General features: G+C 38.5%; 1 protein-coding gene across 2 annotated transcripts in view; it reads left to right on the top strand.

Annotated features, from left to right (window-relative positions):
* The window catches only part of MYPN (myopalladin), a 136,515-nt gene that overhangs the window by 38,071 nt on the left and 71,038 nt on the right, over nt 1-27,406 (top strand). Inside the window, exons 4-5 of one of the 2 annotated variants that reach the window (XM_049855664.1) lie at nt 2,438-3,337; nt 25,341-25,516. In XM_049855664.1, the coding sequence (XP_049711621.1) occupies nt 2,439-3,337; nt 25,341-25,516 (1,075 nt within the window). In that variant the 5' untranslated portion in view covers nt 2,438. Of the gene's footprint in view, nt 1-2,437; nt 3,338-18,329; nt 18,350-25,340; nt 25,517-27,406 lie in introns of those variants that run through there. The other variant, XM_049855665.1, reaches the window with a different exon arrangement.

The raw sequence follows: 27,406 nt of genomic DNA, 5'->3' as shown, positions 1-27,406 counted from the left end.
ATCATATAAACATTAAATTTAAATAACTTGCCTCTAGTCACATAACAAAAGCATTATTTTCCTGAGTTAGGTCAAAACTGTATCTTCAGTATCTAGATGAGATTATATTGCCAATATAGCTATTTTTGTTTTTTAATAGCATTTTATTGAGCTTTTAGTGAAAGTTTACACAGCAAGTTAGGTTCCCATTTGATAATTTCCACACAAATTTTTCAGTGACATTAGTTACGTTTATCACAATCTGTCAAAATTCTCTCTTTCTTTTAAAATTTCTACATCAAAAATTTAGTGACATTGATTATATTCTTCCAATTGTGCAACCATTCTCGCCCTCCTTTTCTGAGTTGTTTCTCCCTCATTAACATAAACTCAGTACCCCCTAAGGTTCCTATCTAATCTTTCAAGTTGCTGTTGTCAATTTGATCCCATATAGATAGTTCTTAAAAAAAAGCGTAGTGTTTAGGGAGAGTGAAGAAAACCAAAGACACAAGGGAAAGGTTAGTCCAAAGGACTAATAGACCAAAACTACCACAGCCTCCACCAGACTGAGTCCAGCACAACTAGATGATGCCCAGCTACCACTGCTGACTGCTCTGACAGGGATCACAATAAAGGGTCCTGTACAGAGAAAAATGTAGAACAAAATTCAAACTCACACAAAAAGACCAGACTTACAGTCTGATGTGGAAACCCTGGTGGCGTAGTGGTTAAGTGCTGCGGCTGCTAACCAAAGGGTCTGCAGTTTGAATCCGCCAGGCGCTCCTTGGAAACTCTACGGGGCAGTTCTACTCTGTCCTATAGGGTCGCTATGAGTTGGAAACCCTGAGAGTATGGCCTCTGGACACCTTTTTAATTCGGTACTGAAGCCACTCCTAAGATTCACCCTTCAGCCAAAGATTAGAGAGGCCCATAAAACAAACAAGAATACACATAGCTCAACTGTGTGTACGAGACTAAATGGGCGCACTAGTCCAGGAGCAAAGACGAGAAGGCAGGAGGGGACAGGAAAGCTGGACAAATGAAAATGGGGAGCTCAAGGTCAAGTAGGAGAGAGTACTGACACATTGCGAGGTTGGCAACCAATATCACAAAACAATATGTGTGTTAACTGCTTAATGAGAAACTAATTTGCTCTGTAACCTTCACCTAAAAAGCACAATTAAAAAAAAAAGTGCATAATGCTCAAAGCCAACCTTTTTTACTAGTTAAGGTAAACTATTATTTGATTTTAAGAAGATTTCAGGGGATATTTTTGGTTTAAGGTTTAAAGATTATCTCAGGGCAATAGTTTCAGGGGTTCCTCCACTCTCCATGGATCCAGAAAGTCTGGAGTCCATGAAAATTTGAAATTCTGTTCTGCATTTTCCCCCTTTTCATCAGGATTCTTCTATGGAATCTTCGATTAAACTGTTCAGTAATAGTAGCCGGGCACCATCCAATTCTGCTCTCATGGCAAAAAAAAAAGGAGGCAGTTATTCGTGGAGATAATTAGCCTCACACTCCATATCCTCCTCCTAGTCCTGACTACCCCTCTTCCTCTGTTGTTATTCCAGGTGAATAGAGAGCAATTGTTATGCCTGGAACCGCCGTTTGCAAGCTTTTAAGACCCCAGTCACTACACAACAAACTAGGAGATAGAACAGAAGCACTAAACATATTATTAGGCCAATTAACTGGGATATCCTATGAAACGATGACTCTAAACCTCCAAACCAAAGAACCAAATCCCAAGAGGTGTTTGTTTGTATATAAACAGCCTCAGCAGTTACTCCTTTTTTTCATCATTGTTGTAAATATATCTATCACACAACTTTTGCCAATTCAACTTTTTACAGGTGTACAACTTATTGACAGCTATTACAATAATCGACTGTGCAATCCTACCCTTAATCAATGCAGTTTTCCATCGCTGTTAGCCCCCCTCCCCCCTAATCTTGGTATATTGTCTGTATCTCTTAATTTCTATAATTCTATTATATCCAAGGTAAAGGCGGGGGGGAGGTGGAGAGCGAATTGCTATTTGTGTATGATAGCACTTTGTAACTAAAAGCCCTTTACAGGTATTATCAAAATTCTATATTAAAATTGTGTTTAAGGTCGGTCATATTTAGGGTCTAGGGTCACTATGAGTCAGAACTGACTCTACGGTAACGGTTTTGGTTTTTTCTGTTTCTTTTTTTTTTAATAGTTATACCATAGCTTTCACAATTAAATTTGCATTTAAAGCATTTAATAAAGTGGTAATCAGCAATGTCTTTATTTTCAGCATCAGGAAATGCTCATTAAATTCCGGTTCATTTTCAAAATTTGAGACCATAATTAGGCAATTTTTTATTTCAAGCTTTAAGCTCTTAAAAACCCATCATGCTGTAATAAACATTGACTTGCTATTTCCTAGAAATAATCCCGACTTTTTCTGATTATTATTTTGTGACAGCATGCAAGACGACAGCCTAGAAGCTTCTACTTCCATATCTCAGCTTCTAAGGGAGAGCTATTTAGCTGAAACCAGACATCAGGGAAACAATGAGAGGAGTCGAGCAGAACCTTCCTCCAACCCTTTTCATTTTGGCAGTCCTTCTGGAGCTGCTGAAGGAGGAGGCCAAGATGACCTTCCAGATCTTTCTGCCTTTCTGAGCCAAGAAGAATTAGACGAAAGTGTCAATCTGGCGAGACTGGCCATCAATCATGACCCTTTGGAGAAAGCAGATGAATCTCAAGCTCGAAAACGTCTTTCTTCTGATCAGATGAAACACTCACCTAAATCAAGTTTTGACCCTAACTTCTGCCAGGATAACTCTCAAAGTTCTACCAGCTCTAAAGAGAGCCCCCAGGAAACAAAAAGGCCACAATATAGTTCTGAAACTCAGTCCAAAAAGGTGTTCTTAAATAAGGCTGCTGATTTCATTGAAGAGCTGTCCTCCCTTTTCAAAGCCCATAGCTCCAAAAGGATTAGACCTCGTGCCTGCAAAAACCACAAGAGCAAATTGGAATCTCAAAACAAAGCAATGCAGGAAAGCAGCTCCAGTTTCTCAGATCTGTCAGACAGACGAGAAAGATCTTCTGTTCCCATCCCCATCCCTGCAGATACAAGGGATAATGAAGTGAATCATGCTCTTGAACAGCAAGAAGCCAAGAGACGCGAAGCTGAGCAGGCTGCCAATGAAGCAGCTGGTGGAGACATTACCCCAGGGTCTTCACCTTCATCTTTGTACTATGAAGAACCTCTGGGGCAACCTCCTCGGTTCACTCAAAAGTTACGGAGCAGAGAAGTTCCAGAAGGAACCCGAGTACAGTTGGATTGCATAGTGGTAGGAATTCCACCACCTCAAGTAAGGTAAAAATGTCCAATTGGTAGTGCTTGGTAATTGCTTTCCATCTACCATGATCTTCCTAAGTATTGTCTTTTGAGTATGTGGATTCCAAAATTACATACTTCCTATGAGAAAAGCAGTTGTTTTAATTTAAAGCAGTACAGTCCAGAAATAAAACACTAGCCATAAATATCTTTAAAATTTTCTAGTTATTATTAGTTGCTGTCGAGTCAATTTCAACTCATGGGTAACCCATGTGTTACAGAGTAAAACTGTTCGGCAGGGTTTTCAGACTGTGACCTTTTGGAAGCAGATTTCCAAGCCTTTCTTTGAAAGCATCTCTGGATGGATTTGAACCGCAGGACTTTCAGTTAATAGTGCAGCGCTAAACCATTTGTGCCCCCGAAGGACTAAGAGCAACATTAAAAAGTAAATAAAAAGAATTAGATGACATTAATTTTAAATATATTTTATTTAAACAATATAATGAAGTATCATCATTTCAACATGTAAACCAAGTAAAAATTAATAAGATAGTTTTCATTCTTTTTGTCATAGTACCTAAGTCTTCGAAATCCTACACTTACAACTCATTTCAATTTGGATGCTAAATTTTTATTCGAAATACTCAATCTGTATTTGGATTTCATAAAATTTGTGGTTGAAAAAGTAGATAATATACCCAAATTGCTCCAAACATACCAAAAAATTTTTGCAATAACTGAATTGAGTATCAGTGTCAAAATTTAAATTAATTAAAATTAAATATAATTAAAACTTTAGTTCCTCAGTTGCACTAGCCACATTTCAAGTACCCAAGAACCACATGTGGCTACCATCTTGGATAGCACAGGCCTACAGCCTATAGCTTAAAAAAAGAAAGCATTTATGATCTGTACTCAATGAATGGAAATCCTGCTGGAGTAGCGGTTAAGTGCTATGGCTGCTAACCAAGAGGTCGGCAGTTCAAGTCCGCCAGGTGCTCCTTGGAAACTTTATGGGGCAGTTCTACTCTGTCCTCTAGGGTCACTGTGAGTCAGAATCAACTCGAGAGCAGTGGGTTTGGTTTACTCAATGAATATTTGTGGCACTGTTTGGATTTGAAAGAAAGCCACATAATAGCATAAAATCTGATAGACTTAGACTGTGGATAAGGTCAATTTCAAGATTCGTTTTTCATGTATTACATTTATTATGAACTTTTTAATATCGGTTTAATGAACACTATTCTTCCTAATGCCCAAGTCTTTCCCTAATTTAACTGAAAGATAGAAAAGATATTCATCTTTTGTGTCCCTGCTGTAACCAACTTTTCCAAGAAGCTAATGAAGATTAGGAAACCCTGGTGGCATAGCGGTTAAGAGATATGGCTGCTAACCAAAAGCTTCATGGTTTGGACCCACCAGGCGCTCCCTGGAAACTCCATGGGGGCAGTTCTGCTCTGTCCTATAGACTTGCTATGAGTTGGAGTTGACCTGCTGTCAGTGGGTTTGGTTTGGTTTTTTTTAATGAAGATTAAGCTTCAGCACTCTTCAATTGCATAGGCCACTTCCAAGGCCTTCATTTTATTTTCTTAAAAGGCCCTCCTACATTGTATGAGCTTCAGGCCCCACAAAACCTGGATCCAGCCTTAGCCTGCAGAGTGACATTCACTGCCTTTAATGTTGTAATGTCCCTGAGTGATGCAAATGATTAATGCGCTTGGCTGCTGACTGAAAGGTTGGAGGCTTGAGTCCATCTGGAGGCTCCTTGGAAGAAACTCCTGGCAACCTACTTCCAAAAAGCCAGCCATTGAGAATCTCTGTTAGGCACAGTTCTGCACTGACACACATGGGGCTGCCATGAGTGGGAGTCAGCTGGTTAACCTTGCAATACTATGTGAATAATGTGGTTGTATATCACTTTTATAGAGAATTACTGATATTTAGAATCCTGCAAGAGTTGCTTTGCCTCCCTATTTAACATTTATTCTAAGTATATAAGTAGGGTCTTATCTTCTTCTTACATAACATTCATGTTATAGGACAGTGATAATATTTGTATTAATAATAGTATTTTTTAATTATTATATATCTGAATTAATTTAATATACATATATAAATTCATGGGATTCTGGTCTGAAGACATCTTCATGTATTGAATTTTGCTTTTCAAAAGCAACATAAGGCAATATTAATATTATCTCTACGTGGCATATACATTTTACTATCATTTTATCCAATCAACCTCTTGACAGCACTGATTCTGTTGTTTTTGCCTTTTTATCCTGAGCACCAAGCACAGCTTTTGGTCCATAATAGTCACTCAGAAATGTTGAATGAACTAATGAATAGGAAAGCAAGAAATTCAACTTAGATTTAAATCAGGAGTGAGACAGTTAGCCTAATATACGGCAAAAGGGTGGAGCTGAAGAATACAGGGCAGTGTCTGCCGTTCTACTCTAAACCTGCCTGATGACACTCCCTAAGACTCTAATGCATAACACTGGGAAGATGTTATCACAGCATCACAATGGCTACTACTCAGTCTAAAGTAAGCAGGTGAGCACTCAAGTTATGGTATACACACAACACACTTAAGGGGATTTTATTTGAACCTTAAAAAGTCAAAAAGGCTCAAGTAGAAATTCATTTATTCATTCAACAAATACCCATTTGGTTATTAAAGTGACTCTACTAGGTACTAAGGGCCCCCCCCCAAAAAAAATAGGTCCCTGACCTCAAATACCTCACAATCCAGTAAAGCAACCAGACAGACATGTAAAACAAACACTGTAATGTCGTGTAGTAAGGGCTATAACAGAAGTATGTATAGTATGTAATGGTGGCCCAGAGGAAGATGTGAGCTACATTGCCTGGAGGGCAGGATAAAGCACAAGTTAACACAGGAAGTGATGCTTTAACATGAGCAGACCCAGGGTGGAAGGGGAAAGCGAGTGCAAATGCTCAGGGGCAAATGTGTTCAGGAAACCATAAGTCTTGTTTATGTCAAGAATATGGAGTTCCAGGTGAGGGAAGATGAGAGATAAGATTAAAGAGGTAGGCGGAAGGGATGGATCCTTTCAGGCTAGGACCAACTCATCTTGTTTACATGAAGGCACATGAAACTTAACAGCACAATAAAGCTTTTACATGACAGGGAGGAGACCAAGCTAACTGGTAACGAGAATGGAGACATGATTTTGAGGTGCCTTTTTGAAAGCAAAGCAGAATAGTTTACACTCGGTTTCAGAACAAACTGGAAACCATTTAAAGATGATTATGGAAATGTAGGGGCCCTGATGGCACAGTGGTTAAGAGCTTAGGGTCAGCAGTTCAAATCCACCAGTCACTCCTTGGAAACCCTATGGGGCAATTCTACTTTGTGCTATCGGACCGCTACATGTCGGAATTGACTCTGTGACAACAGGTTTGGTTTGGGTTTATGGAAGTATAACAAGATGAAAGGGAACATTTAAGGACAATTAGTCTGCAAGATTGGATTAGACCAGAAAAGAATGGAGCCTTGAGGCCACTTAGGAAACTATGGAAGGTGTTCCTGGCATTAGGCACTCTGGTTGGACTAGAGTGGGACAGTGGGGATTTGAGGAGATGTCAATGTGAGATATTTAGAAAAAAAGATATCAAGCTGACCTTGGTGGCTAACTAGATAGGAAGGATGGGTAAAAAAGGTACTCCATAAGTTTCGTGTTGGGTACCTGAGAGAAAGATGGAGTCACTGGTAAAGACGGAGAGATCAATGAGGATTTGGGATATATGCACTGAGTCTGAGGGAACAGAGGGATCATATCCAATAGGCAGTTGGAAGTGTAGGACTGAAGGTCAAATGAAAGGGGAACAGAACTGAAATCATTCCAAACAGTCACCTGGACGCTGAAAGCTCTGACACAATACTTCTCTAATTACAGAGGCACTGTATATATACAAGTAACACTTGGAACCAACTTCCTTTCTTTTTTTTTAAATTTGTGTGTGTGTGTGCATTAGGTGAACGTTTACAGAGCAAATTAGTTTCTCATTAAACAATTAATACACAAATTGTTTTGTGACATTGGTTGCCAATCCCACAATGTATCAACACTCTCCCCTTCCCCACCCCAGCTTCCCTGTTTCCAGTGGTCCAGTTTTCCTGTCCCTTCCTGCCTTCTCATCTTTGTGGAACCAACTTCTAACAGTGATAGACTGAAGTAGGGTTTTTCATTCTTTTTTTTAGCAATAACTTCCCTCTATTCCCCCTTGCAGAGCCCTGGTGGTACAATGGTTAAGAGGTTGGCTGCTAACCAAAAGGTTGGCAGTTGAAATCCACCAGCCACTTCTTAGAAACCCTATGGGGCAGGGGGCAGTTCTACTCTGTTTTATAGAGTTGCTATGAGTTGGAATCGACTCAACAGCAGGCGGTTTGGTTTGATTTTATTCCCACCTGCAAAAAAAGAAAAGAACAAAAACCCTTACATGTTGCCCAGTACATGCATACGTGTGTGGTGTGAGTATGTTTAAACATAAAGTTAATACTGGGATTGAAGAGGGATGGGATGGAGGGAGACAGGAGTAAATCCTATCTGCTTCTCACCACTGAACTCCTGAGGCCCCTCCACAGGACCCAGGACTCTTGTAAAGCACAAATACTAATCCAGAGGAGTCCTTTAAAAATGCATCAAAAAAATAATGAGAAGTTTTGGTTTGCTGTATGGTAACACAACAGCCAGTAAGAATAGTATCAATGTGATATTTAGGAAAAAAAGAATAGTATCTTTTTTATTATTTTAGCAAGAAAACATAGTAAATATACTGGGCAACTGAAGTCTTACATTGTACCTATGTGCTCCGATATTTTACCTGTGTTCTTGTAAACCTAGTTTAGCAAGTTGAAATATTTTTGTGTGCATATTGTTGACATCAAAGCTAATTGGGTAGAATTTGTTTTACAAGTAGGAGTGGGATCCTATATCACTGAAGCAAGCATTTTCGAAAGCTTGTTAGTATTGCACATAACTTCATTGGAGGAGTTGTTTTAGGAAATGAAATACATTCATGCATTACCCACGGATGAAAGAGTCTGAAGGAATTCACAGCAAATGGCCATAATCCCTTTTTATATCCTGACTCCAAATTCTTTTCCCAGGAATGTACAGCTGGATCACACTGGGTATATTTGCTTATACACAACCTCCTGAAGTAGCACACATAATTTACTTCTTATAGATGTCAATGCCTGCTATGGCTGTAAAGTTTTACTATTGCTAATTCTAGACAGTTAAGCGCCTGACTACAAGCTGAAAGGTTGGTGGTTCAAACCCACCCAGAGGCCCCTCAGAAGACAGCCCTGGTGATCTACTTCCAGAAGGTCACAGCCTTGAAAACCCTAGGAAGCAGTTCGACTCTGCCCACATGGAATCACCACCAGTCAAAACCAACTTGAGGGCAACTAACAACAACAGTATCCTGGGAAAAATAATATAGTTATAAAGAAATCTAAAATGATAAAGGGGTTTTCATATTATATTATTTAGGGTTTCTTCTTCCACCTTTTGGAAAAATTTAGACACTTTCATTCATTCATTTATTTCATCCAACAAATATTAAGTGCTTGCCATGTACCATAAGGAAACGCTGGTGGCATACTGGTTAAGTGCTACGGCTGCTAACAAAAGGGTCGGCAGTTCAAATCCGCCAGGCGCTCCTTGGAAACTCTACGGGGCAGTTTTACCCTGTCCTATAGGGTCGCTATGAGTCGGAATCGACTCGATGGCACTGGGTTTTTTTTTGGTTTTATGTACCGTATAGGTTGCTACGAATCAAAACTCCATTCGACGGCACACAACAGCAACAAAAAAGGGAGTACCTGGGTGGACTGGGGTTCCGCTCTGCACACATGGGCTCGCCACGAGTCAGAATGGACTCCACAGCTGCTGGTTTGGTGGTTTTTTGTTTTTGTATATGCTACATACTGTATTATAAGCATTTAGGTTAAAGCAGTGAAGAAGATAGACAAATCGCCTGCCTTCATGGAGCTTAGAGACTAGTAAGAGAAACAGACAATGAACGAAAATTCCACAAATGATCACGTAATTACAATTGTGATCAATGCTATAAAGGAGGGTACATACAGTAAAGGTACCAAACCTTGTGAGTAAGCTGGGGGAGATCTTCCTGAAAAGTGATACTTAAGCTGAGACATAAAGAATGAGTAGGAGTTAGCCAGGCAAATTGGAGTGTAGGGAAAAGTGTTCTGTTGTGGTGTTGTTAGCTTTCAACTCATGGCAACCCCATCCACAATGGAACAAATGCTGCCTGGTCCTACACCATACCCATGATTGGTTGCAGATGGAATCATTGTGGTCTATAGGATTTTCATTGACTGGCTTTTTAAAGTGGATCCCCAGACCTTTCTTCCCAGTTGATCTTAGTCTGGAAGCTCCGCTGAAACCTGTTCAGCACCATAACTACACACCAGCCTCCACTGATAGGTAGTGGCTGTGAGCGAGCTGCACTGGCTGAGAGAATTGCCAGTTTAAAGCCCCTGAGGCAGCAAGACAATTGTTGAGTTTAGAAATTGAGGGAACTGATGCCACCAGAACATAAAGAATGAGGAGGAAATGATTTGAAGTGAGTCCAGAGAGGGAGCAGAGGCTGGACTGGGAGAACAAGGTACTCAGAGTGGGTCCCTGGACCAGCAGTGTCAGCAAAACCTAGGATTTTGATGGACGTGCAAATATCCTGGCATTATCTTGGACTCACTGAATCAGGAGGTCTGGGGGTGAGGCCCAGCAATTTGTGTTTTCACAAACTGCTGTTTGTTTCTGTGCTAAATACTTTTTCAGTTTCTTCAGAGAACCCTCCTCCCACTCCCCAGGACCTCCCACTGCTCGCATTCCTTGGCCCGAGTGTTGCAATCTCCTGCTAACGTTTTAACACTTGCTCCTCAGACCTTACTCCAACAGTATATTCTGGACGACTCTCTGTTGGAGTCACCTCACCCTGGAAGGTATTCCTCTGAGGTGGTGTCTCTTTGGAGATGACAAGCCAGGCTAATTTCTCTGATTTGAAACAGAAAACCACAACCCCTTGGCCTATGGGAAAACCCCCAAGTTTACTTTTGCAAACTCTGGAGATGTGGGACTACTCACACTGAAGTTTTTTATCCTTGTTCTTTCCTTCTTGGGCAACACTAAACACCCTTTCACCTTTAAAGTTTTTGAGTCAAAAGTTAGGTATAAGCTTCCAAACCCCACAGAAACTCCAGAGGATAAAGGTCAAGCTCTTCAAAGGGTTCAAGAGAAGTCCCTCTCACTTGCCTACAAACCTTACTACCAACCTTGTCCAATCAATCTCTCAGGCTCTTCATACCCTCTCCCAAAGTGGACCAAGGATTGCCAGACTGAATCTGAATTGTTTCTCCTTTTTTTTTTCCTTCAAAACTCATACCTGTATTTTAACTTTAGAATTTGAATAAGACCTTAGGATGCAGAGTAAATTAAAATCATGAGATACAACTGTTAAAAATAAAAACTAGTAGTGCATTCAGATATTTTATGCTGTGGATATAGAACTTCAGGATAACTGAGAAGTTTTGTTTTTTTTTTTAATATTTGTGATTGCCATGGAAAATGCAAGCTTAGTGAAAAGCCCTCGATAAAGTCATTTTTAATGCCGATACTGATGACTCTTCTAATGAATGGACATTTGCAAAATAGTTCTTTGATACGTAGGAATTAAGACAAACTAACAATATTCTTCTTTGGAAGTATATTCATTTTCTTTATTACTAGTTTTTCTGATTATAACCTAGTGTTTATATTGTTTTGTGAAAATACCAAAAAAAAAAAAAAACAGAGGCAATTACAATCATCTGTTATTTGATCACATCCCTTATCTCAATTCCACCTTTTTGATGATTTCCTCTTACGATTTTATCCATGCATTAAAAATTTTTTTTATTGTGGTAAAATGTATATAACAAAAAGCTTGCCATTTTAACCATTTTTAAGTGTACAATTCAGTGAAATTAAGTACATTTACCATGTTTTCTGGAAACCGTGGTGGCGTAGTGGTTAAGAGCTATGGCCGCTAACCAAAAGGTCAGCCTTTCAATCCACCAGGCACTCCTTAGAAACCCTGTGGGGCAGTTCTAGTCTGTCCTATAGACTCGCTATGAGTCAGAATCCACTCGACGGCAACAGGACCATGTTTTATAAAGTACATTTTGAATAGATACTAAAGAATATTTGGAAAATATGTATATGGTATGGCCACAACAATGGGCTCAAGCACAATGATTGTGAGAACAGCACAGGACCAGACAGTGTTTCATTCTGTTGTACAAGGGGTCAGTATGAGTCAGAACTAACTCAACGGCACCTAACAACAACAACACAGTAGCACAAATATCCATGTGCCCATTACATTTGAAGTCTGGTATCTTCCTGATCCTGTTTCTTCCTCTCCCCTCAGAGCTAATCACTATCCAAAATCTTGTGTTTTCTCTTTATATTTTTTTCTTTATAGCTTTAAAACTTGCTTATGTCCCTAAACAATATTGGTACAGAGAAGTATTTATAGGTAAAAAAAAAAAAAAAAAGGTGAATGACATAAAATACTGAATTTGTATGAAAATAACCCAAAGTGGGGAGAAGTGAGGACTATAAAAGAAACGCATTTGCCATTTGTGGATAATTTGTTGAGGGTGAGTGATGTGTGCATGGGGATTCATTATACTGATCTTACTACTTTTTTATGTTTGAAAGTTTCCATAATAGACAAGTTTTTAGAAAATAATATTGGTAAGTTTTACATGTTTTAAATTTTTCTATTAATGAAACCTTAACATATATATACTTCTGCTACGTGAATTTTTCCCTTAAAAATTATATCCATGTTGTTGCATGAAACTCTTAATTCACTCATTTTCATTGCTATATAGTATTTTACTGTATAACCAGACTGTTATATTATGGACGTACATTTGGGTGGTTTCCAAGTTTTTTTTTTTTTCCTAATATGAACAATGTAATGATAAACATTGTAATATATTCTCCTGGTGCACAAGTTTTTCTTGGTACATGAGTGTGTCTAGACATGAAATTGCTGGCAGAGTATGTACAGCTTCAACTATATAATACCAAATTGTTTTCTGAAGGAATTGTTTCAGTTTACATTTCCACCAACATTGTATAAAAGTTCTGGTTGTTCTACATCATTGCCCTATGCTGATATTACCAGACTTTTTCGTTTTTGCCAATCTGCTGGGTATGAGTGCTATCTCATTGTGGTTTTAGTTGTCATTTCCATAATTACTAATGAGGTTGAGGACTTTTTCATACGTTTATTGACCATTTTCTGTGGAGGACCTTTTCTATGAAGGGGCTGTTTTATATCTTTTGCTCATTTTTCTGCTGATTTGTTTGTTTTTTTCCTTATTGATTGGTAGGATTTTAAAAAATATCCTGGATGATAATCATATGCCAGATGTGTTATGAAAACATCCTCTCCCTTGATTGGTCTTTTTATTTTCTCCTTGGTGCCTTTTGATGATTAGATATCCTTAGTTTTAGTGTAAAATGTGTTAATTTTCTCTTTATGGTTTGTGTTTAAGAAATTCTTTCTGGCCTAAAAGTAATATAGTCTCACGTTGTCTTCTAAAAGTTTTATAATTTTTTTTTCTTTCATTTAAGTTTTAATCCACTTAAAGTTGACTTTTGTGTATGGCATGAGACTGGAAACCCATTTCAATTTATTTTAGCTTGGATAACCAATTGTTCCAGAATCATTTATTGAAAAGTACTTCTTTTCTCCACTGACCTATAAGGTCACCTTCATCATAAATCAAAATTCCTTGTATGTATCTAGTTCTGAGTTTTCGATTCTTTTCCTGTGGTTTATTTATCTCGTTACAACAGATTTTTCATAGTTCTCTATTTCCAAATTTTTCATTTTAAGGATTTTTTTTTTTACTATTCTTGGCCTTTTTCCCTACAATATAAATTTTGGAATCATCTTGTCAAAGTCCATAAAAGCTTTAAAAATCTATTAAGATTTTTGGAATTGCATTAACCTGTATCAGTTTGGGAAGAATTTAACATCTTTAAAATATTGAGGCTTCATATTCAGGGGCCTGATATACTTCTCCATTTATTTAGGTATTCTTGTATGTATTTCAAAAAAGATTCATAATTTTTTTCTATGGGTCTTGCAAATTTTTTCTTAGATTTATTCATTAGTACCTCATTTTTGTACTATTATAAATGGTACCTTTTTAAAAAATTATATTCTCTGTTACACATATGGAGGTGTATTTGACTTCTGTATATTTGTTTTCAAACTAATAACCTTGCTAAATTCATGAGCATTTATCTATAGATTTTTGGGGCACTCTTCTATTCTAATCTTGGATCTTGTATTTCATTTTCTTGATTTGTTGAGCTAGCTAAGCCCTCCAGTACAATCTTGAATAGAAGTGGTGACAGTCAGCACTCTAGTCTTATTTCTGGTCTTAAAGGGAATGCTTTCCATTTTTGAGCCTTAAGAAGGATGTTTGTTGTCAGTTTCTTTACTACATACAGAAGGTTAAGATTTTTAAAAATCATGAACATATGCTGAATTTCATCAAACATTTTTTCTGCATCTACTGAGATAATCATATGATTTTTTTCCCCTATTACTCTGTTAATATGAAGAATTATATTGATTTTATATTGTTAAGACAACCTTTTATTCTTGGGATAAACACAACTTAGTCACAACCTATTATCTTTTTATTTCTTGCTGGGTTTGCCTTGCTAATATTTTGTTTAGAATTTTTGCATTTTTGTTCAAGTATGAAATTGGCCTGTAATTTTTTCATACTTTTACGAGAAGAGAATTGGGCACAAGAAGACCCAAGGGTGATATTTAGTTAGTACAACTGGTATAGTCCTGGATGCTGTTTGTGGTTTATATCTCTCTGATTGGTTGTAGTATCCATTCTGACTCAGTTGTTAATTATTTTGAGTATCATTCCTTTCCAGACCATGTTGCTAAGGAATTCCAACATTTTAAGTTTGGGTATATGAGGAAAACCCCCCAAAGAAGACTGGGAAGGTGCATCCAAATGGTAATAGGTGGAAAATGAGGACCATTGTAAAAAAGAAGAGTTGCTTCAAGAAAGAATAGTCAGCTACATTGAATGCTAATTAGAGGTCAACAGTACCATAGAAGAAAGGCCTGGAGATCTGCTTCCATAAAAATTACAGCCAAAAAGAACCTCCTAGAGATAGATCTCAGTTCTACTCTGTAAGACATGGGGTTGCCATGAGTCAGAGTTGGCTTGATGGCAACGGGTTTGGGTTTTTTGGAAGATGAAAAATGTCATTTGATTTAATAACATGGAGACCATTGGTGACCTCAGGAAGAGCAGTGTTGAGAGGGCGATGTGTGCAGAAACCAGACTAGAGGTGATTTAACAGTGAATAAGAACATCATATCAAGATGGTAGACTGAGCACCTGGGCCTACTACCTTCCCTCCCAACACTCTGAAATCTAACTGAAAAACAACATAGAATGTCATCTGTAGACCTGAAATTTTTAGAAGTTCCCCAAAGATAGAAATCATATGTAGGAGATAGATCCAAGTTTTGTGGGTCCTGCGGCGTGTACAATTTGGGGGGGGGGGAGGCCATCTTTAAAATAAAGAATACAAAATTTTGAAAGGTACAGGGCTTTGGAAAGGGGCCATGCAAGGGAGGAAACCTGAAGCTTCATTAGCTTCATGGTTAATCTGCCCCTAAGCAGATGGAATCTGATTGGCAAGGAAATCCAAAACCCAAGCTTTATTCCAGAGAGGACTGCTATGCAGCTAGGAACCCTCTGGGCGTGCTCCAGGCTCAGAGGCAAAAGATGCAATAAGTAGGAGGGGGCCCAGGGACAATCAGGGTGATTATCTGGGGTAAATGTAATCTGGGAACTACATTCAGGGCGGCTGTGTAGGTCTATGCTTCCTCCTTCACCTGTTCGGGATGCACAACAAGCGCAGCTATTGACACAGAAGCCAGAGCAGCAAATGTGTGCTGGAGAGACAGGGCAATGTCCCAGAAAGCTAGCAATATCCAGGGGGAGTGGGGAGCTACTGGTACATAGTATACAGTCTAGCCTACAATCATATTTTCCCCTCCCTGACAATTGCCAGAAATAGCCTCCTGTAATCTGAGTCAACATCCATAAAAACAGTAAGATTTTCAAACCGTAAAGGAAAGTCAACGCCATGAAAAATGTTCCAAATTGAACAAATAGAAGAATTTATTCTGGAAAAAAGATTAGTATGGCAAACTGAAGGAAGAAAATAAATTATACCTTAAAATATGTAATGTTGGAAAGATTTACGTACATTGCATTGTCAACAACAACTAAAAAAAAACTAAAAAATTCAATCATTCATTCATTCACTTACCCAATAACAACTCATCCTGCACCCACAATGCATGAGGCACTATTCCAGGGGGTTGGAACTCAGCAGTAAGGAAAGTTTTCTGCCATATTACATTGTAGATGAGGTGGGAGAAAACAGACAATGAACAATTAACTTAATGGACAAGTAATTTTGTACTAATTTGGTAATACCAAAAACTAAACTAAACCCATTGCCATCGAGTCCAACTCATAATGACCCTATAGGACATGGTAGAACTGCCCCATAGGGTTCCCAAGGGGAAGCTGGTAGATTTGAACTGCCAAACTTTTGATTAAGCAGCCAAGTTCTTAAACACTGTGCCACCAGGGCTCCAGTTTGGTAATAAGTACTATAAAAAAAAGGAGCACTTGGCTGCTAACGGAAAGTTTGGCAGTTCAAACCCACCAAGCAACTGCATGGGAGAAAGACCTCTGTCTACTTCCATAAAGATTACAGCCTAGAAAACCCTATGGAACAGTTCTACTCTGTCACATTGGGTTGCTAGGAGTCAAAATTGACTTGAGGCACCTAACAACAACAACTATAAGAAAAAGAAAAAATGGAAATTCTAGAAGAAGACAATAAAAACTCCTGGTCAGCCCTGACCAAAATTGTTTCATACTGTATTAGTCTTTTCAAAAATTATTTTACTAATTGTTTTCATCTTCACATTTATTCATCTTCTCTTTTGTTCTAAAACTGGCTATGTGGTAAAGGGGTGGTCTTGATATTAGCCAACTGTATTTATGCTTTTTTTAAATTATCAAGAAATTTACACCTGGAAGAATCCAATAAATTTTCTAAAGCTTAAAGTGTAAACATATTGTTCCCACTTATACCCCTACACTGCCATGAGTGGAATATAGCCATTGGACCTGAAAACTAAATTTTTTTTACTTAGCCAAAACCCACTGCCGTCAAGTCGATTCCGACTCACAGGGACCCTACTTAGGAGTCAGTCACAAATCCAGCATAACTATGAGTGCTGTTATAAAATGTCTATTATCTTACTGCCCAATATACTCCGGAAACCCTGGTGGCATAGTGGTTGAGTGCTACGGCTGCAAACCAAAGGGTTGGCAGTTCAAATCCGCCAGGCGCTCCTTGGAAACTCTATGGGGCAGTTCTATTCTGTCCTATAGGGTCGCTATGAATCGGAATCGACTCGACGGCGCTGGGTTTGGTTTGGGTTTGGAATATACTCCAATATAACTCTGTTTCTGAAGAGTTACTCTCATGCATGGAGAAAGTTGACAATGTCATTAAGTAAATACATTATGTGTTTCAGGGTTTACACTCTTCAGTTAAGAAATCAAGACATTGTTTAACGAAGCTTGTTAAAGACAATTCAAGAAAGTTCTTTTCTAGCCCCTAAGCCTTCTTGCTTTTTCATTAACGTGTTGCCTTTCTGTACATGGACCCCTGGTGGCACACTGGTTAGGAGCTTGGCTGCTAACCAAGAGGTTGGCAGTTTGACTCCACCAGCTACTCTTTTGAAACCCCACGGGGGCAGCTCTACCCTGTCCTATAGGGTTGCTATGAGCTGGAATCAACTCGGTGGCGAGAGTTTTTTTTTTTTTCTGTAAATGTGAAGAAAAATACTTGAGGCTACAATGATCCTAATTTGAATTCCTTCATTCAACAGATATTTTTTTGAGCAGCTATGATGTATGGTACACTGTGCTAGGTGCTAGATAAACAAGTAAACAAAACAAATGTGATAAGCCCTGCTGTCGTAGTGCTTATTGTCTGGTGAGAGAGACATTAAACAAATAAATATATAATTGTAAATGATATGTAGGTTACATGAAGGAAAATAATAGGGTATTGGAAGAGGAAGTAAGAGGAGGTAGGTTAAGAACATTGGAAGGGCTGGGGCAGGGTTAAAGAGAGACTCTGAGTAATCATTCTTTTAACGAGCATCATCATAATTGGTGAGTCAGAATAACACATCCAAATTACACCTAGAAGTTGCTAATGTGCTAAAACAATGAGTCATAATATTTACCCAAGCCATATTTCACATGAAATAGTAACCTAATAGCAGAATGGTGATATGCAGCCAAAGAGTCCAGTTAAATCTGAAAAATACGTCTCTTCTGTGTCTTCCTTCAGTGGGCTTTGTAGCTAACCAAATTAGCAGATCTGGTAAGCTCTCCCAGTGTGTAAAGGTGGGTCCTTCTTTATCATTTGAGGTGCCCTATTCCCCCAGATAGTTGACTCATTTCTGTTGGGCCATGAATCACATCTGGCATCCACTGCCATTCTGTAAGTGTCATGAGGATTTGGCATTCTAAAAGCACATAGCTGGTCAGGGCATTTCTATGAAAGCATTCCCTTACATGGGCAGACGTTTGAGGAAAGTCTTCGGGGTAGCTGGGTAAACGCTAATACCGTTTCATAAGGCAGCCTGGGCCATGTGTTATTTCTGAGTGGGTCATGGTGCTAAAGCCAGAGCGGCGGTTACTGATTGTTCTTTGGGCCTGGCTGAAGCCAACCTGGCCATCTGAGTAAGGACAGAAATGCTCCTGACAGAGAGTTTGGGCATTTGAATCATTCCACTTATCTCCTTCTGGCTATCCAATTGCTCATAGATGTTTCCACTCTCATTTTGGTAATGGTAAGGATGAGAAACGTTATCGAAAGAATTGGGATAATACTTTTTTTGTGTAAGGGAAGGTTTATTCACTTAAAAATAGCTATTTATATTTATTTTATCAAATGAATACAGCTCTTACTTTTAAAAAGTCAAGTATTAACAGACCACATTCAATTCTTTTATTTTCCTCAATTCTTTTTATTTCTAGAGACAAATTCTTACGTATTTCCTTCTAGATTTCTAACTAAATATGCCTACTATCCTAAAACTTTTTGTTTCCAGGACCCCTTTACCGTCTTAAAAATTATCGAGAACCCAAGAGTTTTTATATCTGAGTTATATCTATAAATATTTAGACATAAGAAACTTTATCAAGAATTAAATTAAATTAGAAATTTTAATCTGAGAATTTTAAAATAATCATTATTTATTTATAAATAATAATAAATATGTTAACATTAATAAATAATTTTATGAACAATGACAATATCTTCCAAAACAATTATTTCCGAAACTAATTTCCAAAATTAGTAAGACAAGTAGCATTGCTTTACATTTTTTCAAATCTCTTTAATAATATTTGGCTTAATAGAAGACAGATGGATTCTCATATCCCCTGCATTCAGTTTGTTGCAATATGTTGTTTGGGTTGAAGTAAATGAAAAAAAAAATCCAGCCTCACACAAATATGTAGTTGGAAATAGGAGGCTGTTTTGTTTGATTAAATACCACATTAAAATTCAACTAGCAGTAGTTGCTTAAAGGTTAGTTGCAATATGAAATCTGAAACCGTATCAATGAATTTTAGTACTCTGTTATATTAAAATTCATTGGTCTGTCTTGAACTTTGAGTGGATAGCATCACACATTGGTCATTTTGAAAATGAGTAATGAAGAGCTTCCAAATAGTGACACATTTTATTACATAATGTCAAAAATCACATTTCTTAATGTCATCACTGATTTTGTCAAAAAGTCTTTAAGTCTTGGGAAGCCCTAAATCCACTGTGAGGAAAAGTAAGTTTTCCAAAATTCTAATTTTCCTTTGAAAGCTCAAACTTTTTCATCGGCAATAAATACCGTCAGTTATTTTTACTGGAAGTGACAGGCTTCGTTCCTTCATTTTTGACAAAATGCTGAATACCCAAGACTGAATAACCAGAGTTTGTTCAGCAGTCGTTCTTACAAGTTAAAACATCATGAACTAAGCTGCTAGTTTAACTCCCAACTGAAACAATCACACAAGTACATATGGATGCAGCTGAAATACTTTATGCTACTTCGCATTTCCCCACGCAGAATAATTCAAAGACGAGGACTCCAGGTTGAGACTTAATAAAATTAATGATTTTCACTGCTTCAATGAGGGCATTCTTAAGTGGAACTGGCATTTTTTGAACTGTGAGTGTGGTGGTGAAGAACACAATGGCCACTAGTCAGTTTTGTGTTGGTGTCTTGATTCGTGCTATTAAAACGCCAGTAATTTTACCCAGCATAACTTTTGCACCATCAGTGTAATTGTCAACACATTGAAAAGACAAATAATATCTTAGTATTATATGAAAATAGTTCTGTGTTCTTGGAAAGTGAACTGCATTTTGAAAACCTCTGTAACATGTTGATACTACTTTTTCTGGGTATGTTGATGTTAGCTGTTTTCTATTAACTTCCTGTTCTGGAAGATAGGGCTTTAGCACCCACACTGTCTTAGTCATCTAGTGCTGCTATAACAGAAATACCACAAGTGGATGGCTTTAACAAACAGAAGTTTATTCTCTCACAGTCCAGGAGGCTGGAAGTCCAATTCAAGGCATTAGTTCTAGGGGAAGGCTTTCTCTGTTGGCTCTGGAGGAAGGTCCTTGTCATCAGTCTTCCTCTGAACTAGGAGCTTCTCAGCACAGGGACCCCAGTCCAGAGGATGCGCTCTTCTCCTGGCTCTTGTTTCTTGGTGGTATGAGGTCTGCCTGTCTCTCTGCTCACTTCTGTCTTTTATATCTCAAAAGAGAGATGCTCAAGACACAATCCAATCTTATAGATTGAGTCCTGCTTCATTAAAATAACTGCTGCCTATCCTACCTCATTAACATCGTATAGATAGAATTTACAAACATAGGAAAACTACGTCGGATGACAAAATGGTGGACAATCATACAATACTGGGAATCATGGCCTAGCCAAATTGATGCACATACTTTTGGGGGACACAATTCAATCCATGACACGACTAAACCAGGAGCCCTCGTGGCATAGTGGTTAAGACCTATGGCTGCTAACCGAAAAACCCTATGTGGCAGTTCTATTCTGTCCTATAGAGTTGCTGTGAGTCAGAATTGACTCGACAGCAACAGGGTATGCTAATTCAGCACCCCCATTTTCCCTTCCTTCAACCTCTCAATGTAATCATATCACACTTGTTGCTTAAAAGAATATTTAATGTTTACCTTATTACTAAGGAGATCTGGTGGCACAACGGTTAAGTGCTCGGCTGCTAACCCAAAAGTTGGTGGTTCAAATCCAGCCAACGGCTTCGTGAAAGACCTGGCGATCTGCTTCCGTAAAGATTATAGCCTAGAAAACCCCATGGGGCAGTTCTACTCTTGTCACCTGAGGTCACTATGAGTCAAAATCGACTCAACGGCACCTACCAACAACAACAAACTTATTACTACTACACAAATATTGTTCACTGCTGAGCCTATTGTTGTTGTTAGGTGCTGTTGACTTGATTCCGACTCATAGCGACCCTATAAAACAAAGTAGACCTACCCCAAAATGTTCCCAAGGAGAGGTTGAGTGGCTGACCTTTTGGTTAACAGCCGAGTTCTTAACCACTGTGCCACATATTGTTCATTGCCGAGCCTAGTAGGGTAAAATGAATATGTTTTCTCCTACAACTTTTTCCTCTCTGGTGTTAATCACTGTCTTGTTTTTTCATGTGCTTAGTTTTGTGGTCCTAATACAAATTTGAAGTTTGTCTTAATTCTCCAATAAATTTGTTAAACTTCTCCTGGATATCCCGTTCCACACAGTTAGACACCTCAGGGAATCAACCAGGTCCACTCGTTTTCCCCTGGAGAAATCCCCTGTTAAACCATACTTCCTCCTGTTCTGAGGTGGAGCGGTTGCTCGCTCCGCCTGCAACTCAGCCTTCATCCTGGGACATCCCCTGACTGCTCAGAAGAGGGGACACGACCTGACGTGAGAGGTCTAAAGTCTCATTTTCCAAACTTTTAACCATTTCCCCTGTTATAAGCTCAGAGTCTTCTCCCCCGTCGTTAGCAACTGTGTGTCTCCAAAACCCGAACCTTCCTGGGGGTTCTGCGCAGACTGGCCACTCCTCTCACTGACATCCCCAAGTAAGCATTTGGTTCTCAGATTTCTCAGCTCTCCTTCCTCCTCAACCGGCCTTCCATTTTACAAAAAAATTTTGAGGTCTCACATCTGCTGTTATCTCCTCTCCTATTCTTTTCATCTTTATAGTTTTATGCCTTGGAAAAATTCCTTTATTCTCATTTTAGGGATCATTTCAAGAAGTAAGTAAAGATAAACGTAGGTGCTCAATATGCCGTGTTTAACTGGAAGCCTAGTATTTGTATTTGGAACTACACAGCTTTGGGAGTTTGTTCATACAGGCTTATAGGTGTCTTGTTGAGATTTATGCTTTGGGAGCTTTCTGAACCCATCTGGCAGGTACACATATTTCTGCCATCAAACAGAAATTAATGACTGGCATAGAATTTGATGAAGCAAATAACAAATGGAAACCTGGTGGCACAGTGGTTGAGAACTTGGCTGCTAACCAAAAGATCGGCAGTTTGAATCCACCAGGCACTCCTTGGAGACCCTACGGGGCAGTTCTACTCTGTCCTGTAGGGTCGCTATGAGTCAGAGCTGACTTAATGGCAACGGGTTTGTTTGTTTAATAGCAAATACTTACAAAATATTAACTATTAGACTTTTCCATTATTCAGTCTTTCAATAAATCCATTAAACGTATTTGCTGAGTATCTACCAGGTGCCATGGACACTAATTTAGGTGCTAGGATTATTGTGGTGAATAAGACTGACAAGGTCCTCTCATAGACTTTACAATCCAGTGTAGGAAACAAACAGTAGCAAAGTAAGCAAATACATAAGATGATCTCAGATAGTTATAAGAAAATGATAATAATAATAAGATAATAAAGCAGAGTATAGGATAGAGTAATTAAGGGGAAGGGGGCTACATTAGGAAGAGGGTCAGGGAAAGTGACATTTGAGCAAAGGCATGACTGATGAGAAAGATCTGTCTTGGTAAAGATCTGGACGTAAGATTTCAGGAAGTACAAAGACCCTAAGATGGGGAAAAGCTTAATGTATCCACAGAATAGAAAGAAGACCAATGTGATTGGAACACAGTGAGTGAAGGAAGGAGTGATGGAAGATGGAGTCCAGAAGTCAGGGCTACAAGTGTAGATTTGAATGTTATCCCAAATAGAAGCGATAGTATAAAATCTGAGATAAGTTTGGGGTAAGATAAGATGGCTAAGGGAGAGAGTATACGGAGAGCTGTACCAGACACTGTGGATGCTACAAGAGTATTTTAGGAGCAGTCCCTACCTTCAAAGAATTTAGTCTAGTTGGTGAGACAAGGTAAATTTTCAAAATAGAGAATAATACAAAACTGTATAATCAAGTCCTGCATGATGTTGTACGAGTTTAAAAAAAAAAAAAGTGAAGTTAGAAAATATAACAATCCTTGAGAATTGGTGGTAAAAGGCAGCTTTTGGACGAGGTGAATCTGAGCCAAACTTTGATGGATGAGTTACACTTGCAGCAGCTGAAAGGCAGAGGGGGAGAATCTCAGATAGAGAGGAAAATATGAGCAGAGACTTGGATGTGGGCGTGAACATGACATATTTATGGAAGAGTAGAGAACAGCTTGACTGTTAGGAAGTAGTTGAATAGGTGAGTGGGTTTTCTTAAATGTGCTTTAGAATCTTGCTTTCTAAACGGTGGGGGTGGGTGGTTAAACCACTGAGCAATTAGATCTGAAATTATAGTAAAAATAGCATCTGCCAGGACTCCTCAATTTTTGAAATTGAATAGTGGTTATACCTCCCAATTTAATTACTTTTTCTCATGACATTAATAATAATTATTTCAAAAAATGAAAACAATATAAAAAGGGGTATGTGGAGATATCTCATTTCTATCCTGTCTTTATCCATCTTACTTTGCTCACCTCTAATAGATACAGTTGCATTAGTTTGTCATTTATTTTCTAGTTTTCTTCATGCAGATGCAAGCAACTTGAATATATTCTCTTATTTCTTGCCACGAAAGCTAGCACCCTATGCCATGGGTTGAATAATGTCCCCAAAAAATATGTGTCAACTTGGCTAGGCAGTGATTCCCAGTATTGTGTGGTCGTCCTCCCTTTTGTGATCTGATGTAATTTTCCTGTGTGTTGTAAATCCTAACTTCTATGATGTTAATGAGGCAGTTATGTTAACGAGGCAGGACACAATCTACAGGATTAGGTTGTATCTTGAGTCAATCTGTTTTGAGATATAAAAGAAATAAGTGAATAGGCAGGAGAGGGACCTCATTACTACCACAAAAGAGCCAGGAGCAAAACACATCCTTTAGTCCCAGGGTCCCTGTGCTGAGAAGCTCCTAGACCAAGGGAAGATTGATGACAGGGACCTTTCCCTAGAGTTGACCCAGAAAAAGGCTTCTCCTGGAGCTGGAACCCTGAATTTGGACTTCTAGCCTCCTAAACTGTGAAAGAATAAATTTCTATTTGTTAAAGCCATCCACTTATGGCATTTCTGTTATAGCAGCACTGGATAACTAAGATAGCCTATATGCACTATTCTGTGCCTTGCTGTTTAAAATTTAGCTATGTTTCTTGGGGTTCTTCTCACATCAGTGCATGCAATCTTTCTCATTCTCTTTTTAGTTCTGCATAGTGTTTTATCGTGTGGCTGTATCATAGTTTATTTCATCAGTCCCTTCATGATGGGCACTTGGATTTTTTCTAATCTTTTGTTATTTCAAACAATGAAACAATGAGTAATCTTGTGCGTTTGTCATTTTGTATGTATTCAGTTATATCTGTAGGATAGAGTCCCAGAAATGAGATTGCTAAATCAAAGGATAAATGCAACTGTAACTTTGGCAGATATTACCAGATTCCTTTCATAGGGGTTGTATTATTTTAAATTCCCACTAGCAGTGTATGAGTAGGGTCAAACTTTTAGACTTTTGCCAGTCTTTAAGGTGAGAAATGGCATTTCCATGTAGCTTTAATATGCATTTCTTTTATTATGGATTTCTGCATTTTAAACATTATTTTATGTATTCTTTAGTGTAATCTTTTGGCTAAAAAAAATCTATGTTGTAATAAAAATTTCTAGCTTCAAGTATATGGAATTAAAATAAAATACCATAACCTATAGGGACACATTTAACTTAGGTTATTTGCCAGAGTGGGGCCACTTCTGGAACAGTATGACCCGTCCTCCTTATTCCATGACTCAAGTAACAGAACAAATTAATTTTCACTTAACTAGGTCAGATGCAATTTAGTAGTAGGAAATAAATGTACTCTGCTTCACAACCCTTTAATATTGCTTAGATTCTCTCCAAATAAACTAAAGTAGTGCTTACTTAATACATATTGTAGAGACCTGTATGTCATTTGAGAAGCAAAGTTTCCCATGAAAGACCCTGTTCTTCCTGGTTAGTTGTATTTGCTTCCCCACCCATCTTCTTCTCTCAGTTATATCATTCTTAATAGGAGCCACTTTATAACTTCCTGAATAAATTGTCAGTGTGGTTTGAATACTGCCAACTCTTCTTATTGTTACACTCGAATAATACCATAATAACCTATTGTTTAACGTTCTGATTGCAGATTAAGTTTGCCAGAGTTTTCTTCAAAGGGAACATTTGGAGCCATCTGTATTATTAATTCTCACATTTTTGGTCATGCCCAACAGCCATATTCTCTTCCTTACAGGTGGTACTGTGAAGGTAAGGAGCTCGAAAATTCCCCAGACATTCAAATCGTCCAGGCAGGAAATCTGCACTCACTGACCATTGCTGAAGCCTTTGAAGAGGACACGGGACGCTATTCCTGCTTTGCTTCTAACATCTATGGGACAGATTCAACTTCTGCTGAGATTTATATAGAAGGTAAACAAGAAACTCTTTGAGCATGGCAATGACTAGTAAGACATAGAATTATAATAAATCTTTATTGGGGGCCTACTAGGCCACATACTTGTTTAGCCATTGGAGATACAGCAGTGAACCAAACAGACAACAGCCCCTAGGCTATGGACTTATGGAATTTACATAGTAAAGGGAAAGACAGGAAGTAAATGACATAAGTAAAAATAGTTCTAAGTAAAATATAGATAAATATATAATATGATGGGTATTTATAAGCACTGTAGAAGGAAAATGGATATGAAGTGTGTATATGGGATGTGTGTGACAGTATGTGTGTGATTGTGTATGTGGGACTGTGTATATGTGAATGTGTGTGCTTCTGTGTGTGTGTGTGCACACTGGAGTATGTGCATACATGACTTTGTGTATGTGTGTGCATGTGCATGACTGGTGTGCGTATATGTGACTGCATATATATGTGAGTATGTATACATATGTGTTGCAATTTTAGGTCGGGTGGCCAGGAAAGGCCTTACTGAATAGGTGACATTTGAATGAAGACCTAGAGGAAGTGAGGGAGTGAGCCACAAGGCTTTTTGCAGGAAAAACACTCTAGGCAGAGAAACAAATAAGAGCAGTGGGATGGGAGTGTGCTTAAGGTACAGAGATAAACCAGTGTGGCTGGAGTGGAGGGAGTCAGGAAGTAAATAACAGGAGATGATGTTAGAAGTTCAAGATCAGGGTGGGAGGAAGGCAGGTAAGTAGATCATATAGGTTGCTTGTAGGTCATTACAAGGACTTCAGCTTTTAGGCTCAGGGAGACAGGAAGCTCTGGGGAATTCTGAGCAGAGCCATGACATGATCTGACTTAGTTTCTAACAGGATCACTCTGGCTGCTGGTTAAGAATATACTTCAGGGCCCCCGGACACACTTTTAACTCAGTACTGAAGTCACTCCTGAGGTTCACCCTTCAGCCAAAGATTAGACAGACCCGTAAAACACCAAGACTAAATGGGCACACCAACCCAGGGGCAAGGACTAGAAGGCAGGAGGAGATAGGAAACCTGGTAATAGGGAACCCAAGGTCAAGAAGGGGAGAATGTTGATCCATTCATTGTAGGGTTGGTAACCAATGTCATAAAACAATATGTGTATTAATAGTTTAATGAGAAACTAATTTGCTCTGTAAACCTTCATCTAAAGCACAATAAAGAAAGAAAAAATATATGTATGTATATACTGCAGGGAGTCAAAGGTGGAAGCAAGACCAGTTGCGAACCTTGAAAAGGCATTTACACAGGCACCAAATTCATTTAACTACTTAGAGGGAAGAAATCAATTTATGTTCCTTACATGTCCATCTAATTTTTGTTCCTTTTTATCTCATCATCTGAGTTTTTTGAGAGCATCTTTAGCACCTTTATCACTGATAATACCTTGTTATTAACATTGTGTTGCTATAGTGTACATGCCTATTTACCAACGAGATTGTAGAGCCAGGACTATCTCATTCTTCTTTGTACCTCCAATACATGGTACGAAGCACATAGTGGGTATTCAATAAACATTGATTGAATAAATGCATAAATAGAAGCATGTTGGTATGTTTTTAATCCTCAAATTTTTGGAGTACAATAAATACTTCCAAATTTAGCTCTGTTATATCTTCCTGGAATTCACTATCTTGAGAATTAAATCCAGGATCAAAGCTTTACTAACAGCACTGAGATTGGATTGCTAATTTTTTTTTTTTTTCCTCTGTGGCAACAGGGCTTCAGTCACCCCCATTGCCAAGATGAAGTGCAACTTGTTAATATTAGGGCTGGACGGAAGAGCATCCACCTACATCTACAGTACTTGGAATCCAACTTAATCCCTTCTCTTGTTCAGTCTGTATAGGCCAAGAGGAT

This window comes from Elephas maximus, chromosome 16, assembly GCF_024166365.1.
Source record: "Elephas maximus indicus isolate mEleMax1 chromosome 16, mEleMax1 primary haplotype, whole genome shotgun sequence".
Lineage (NCBI taxonomy): Eukaryota > Metazoa > Chordata > Mammalia > Proboscidea > Elephantidae > Elephas > Elephas maximus.
The sequence above is the reverse complement of the archived record's forward strand: the minus strand, read 5'-3'. Positions and strand labels throughout refer to the sequence as shown.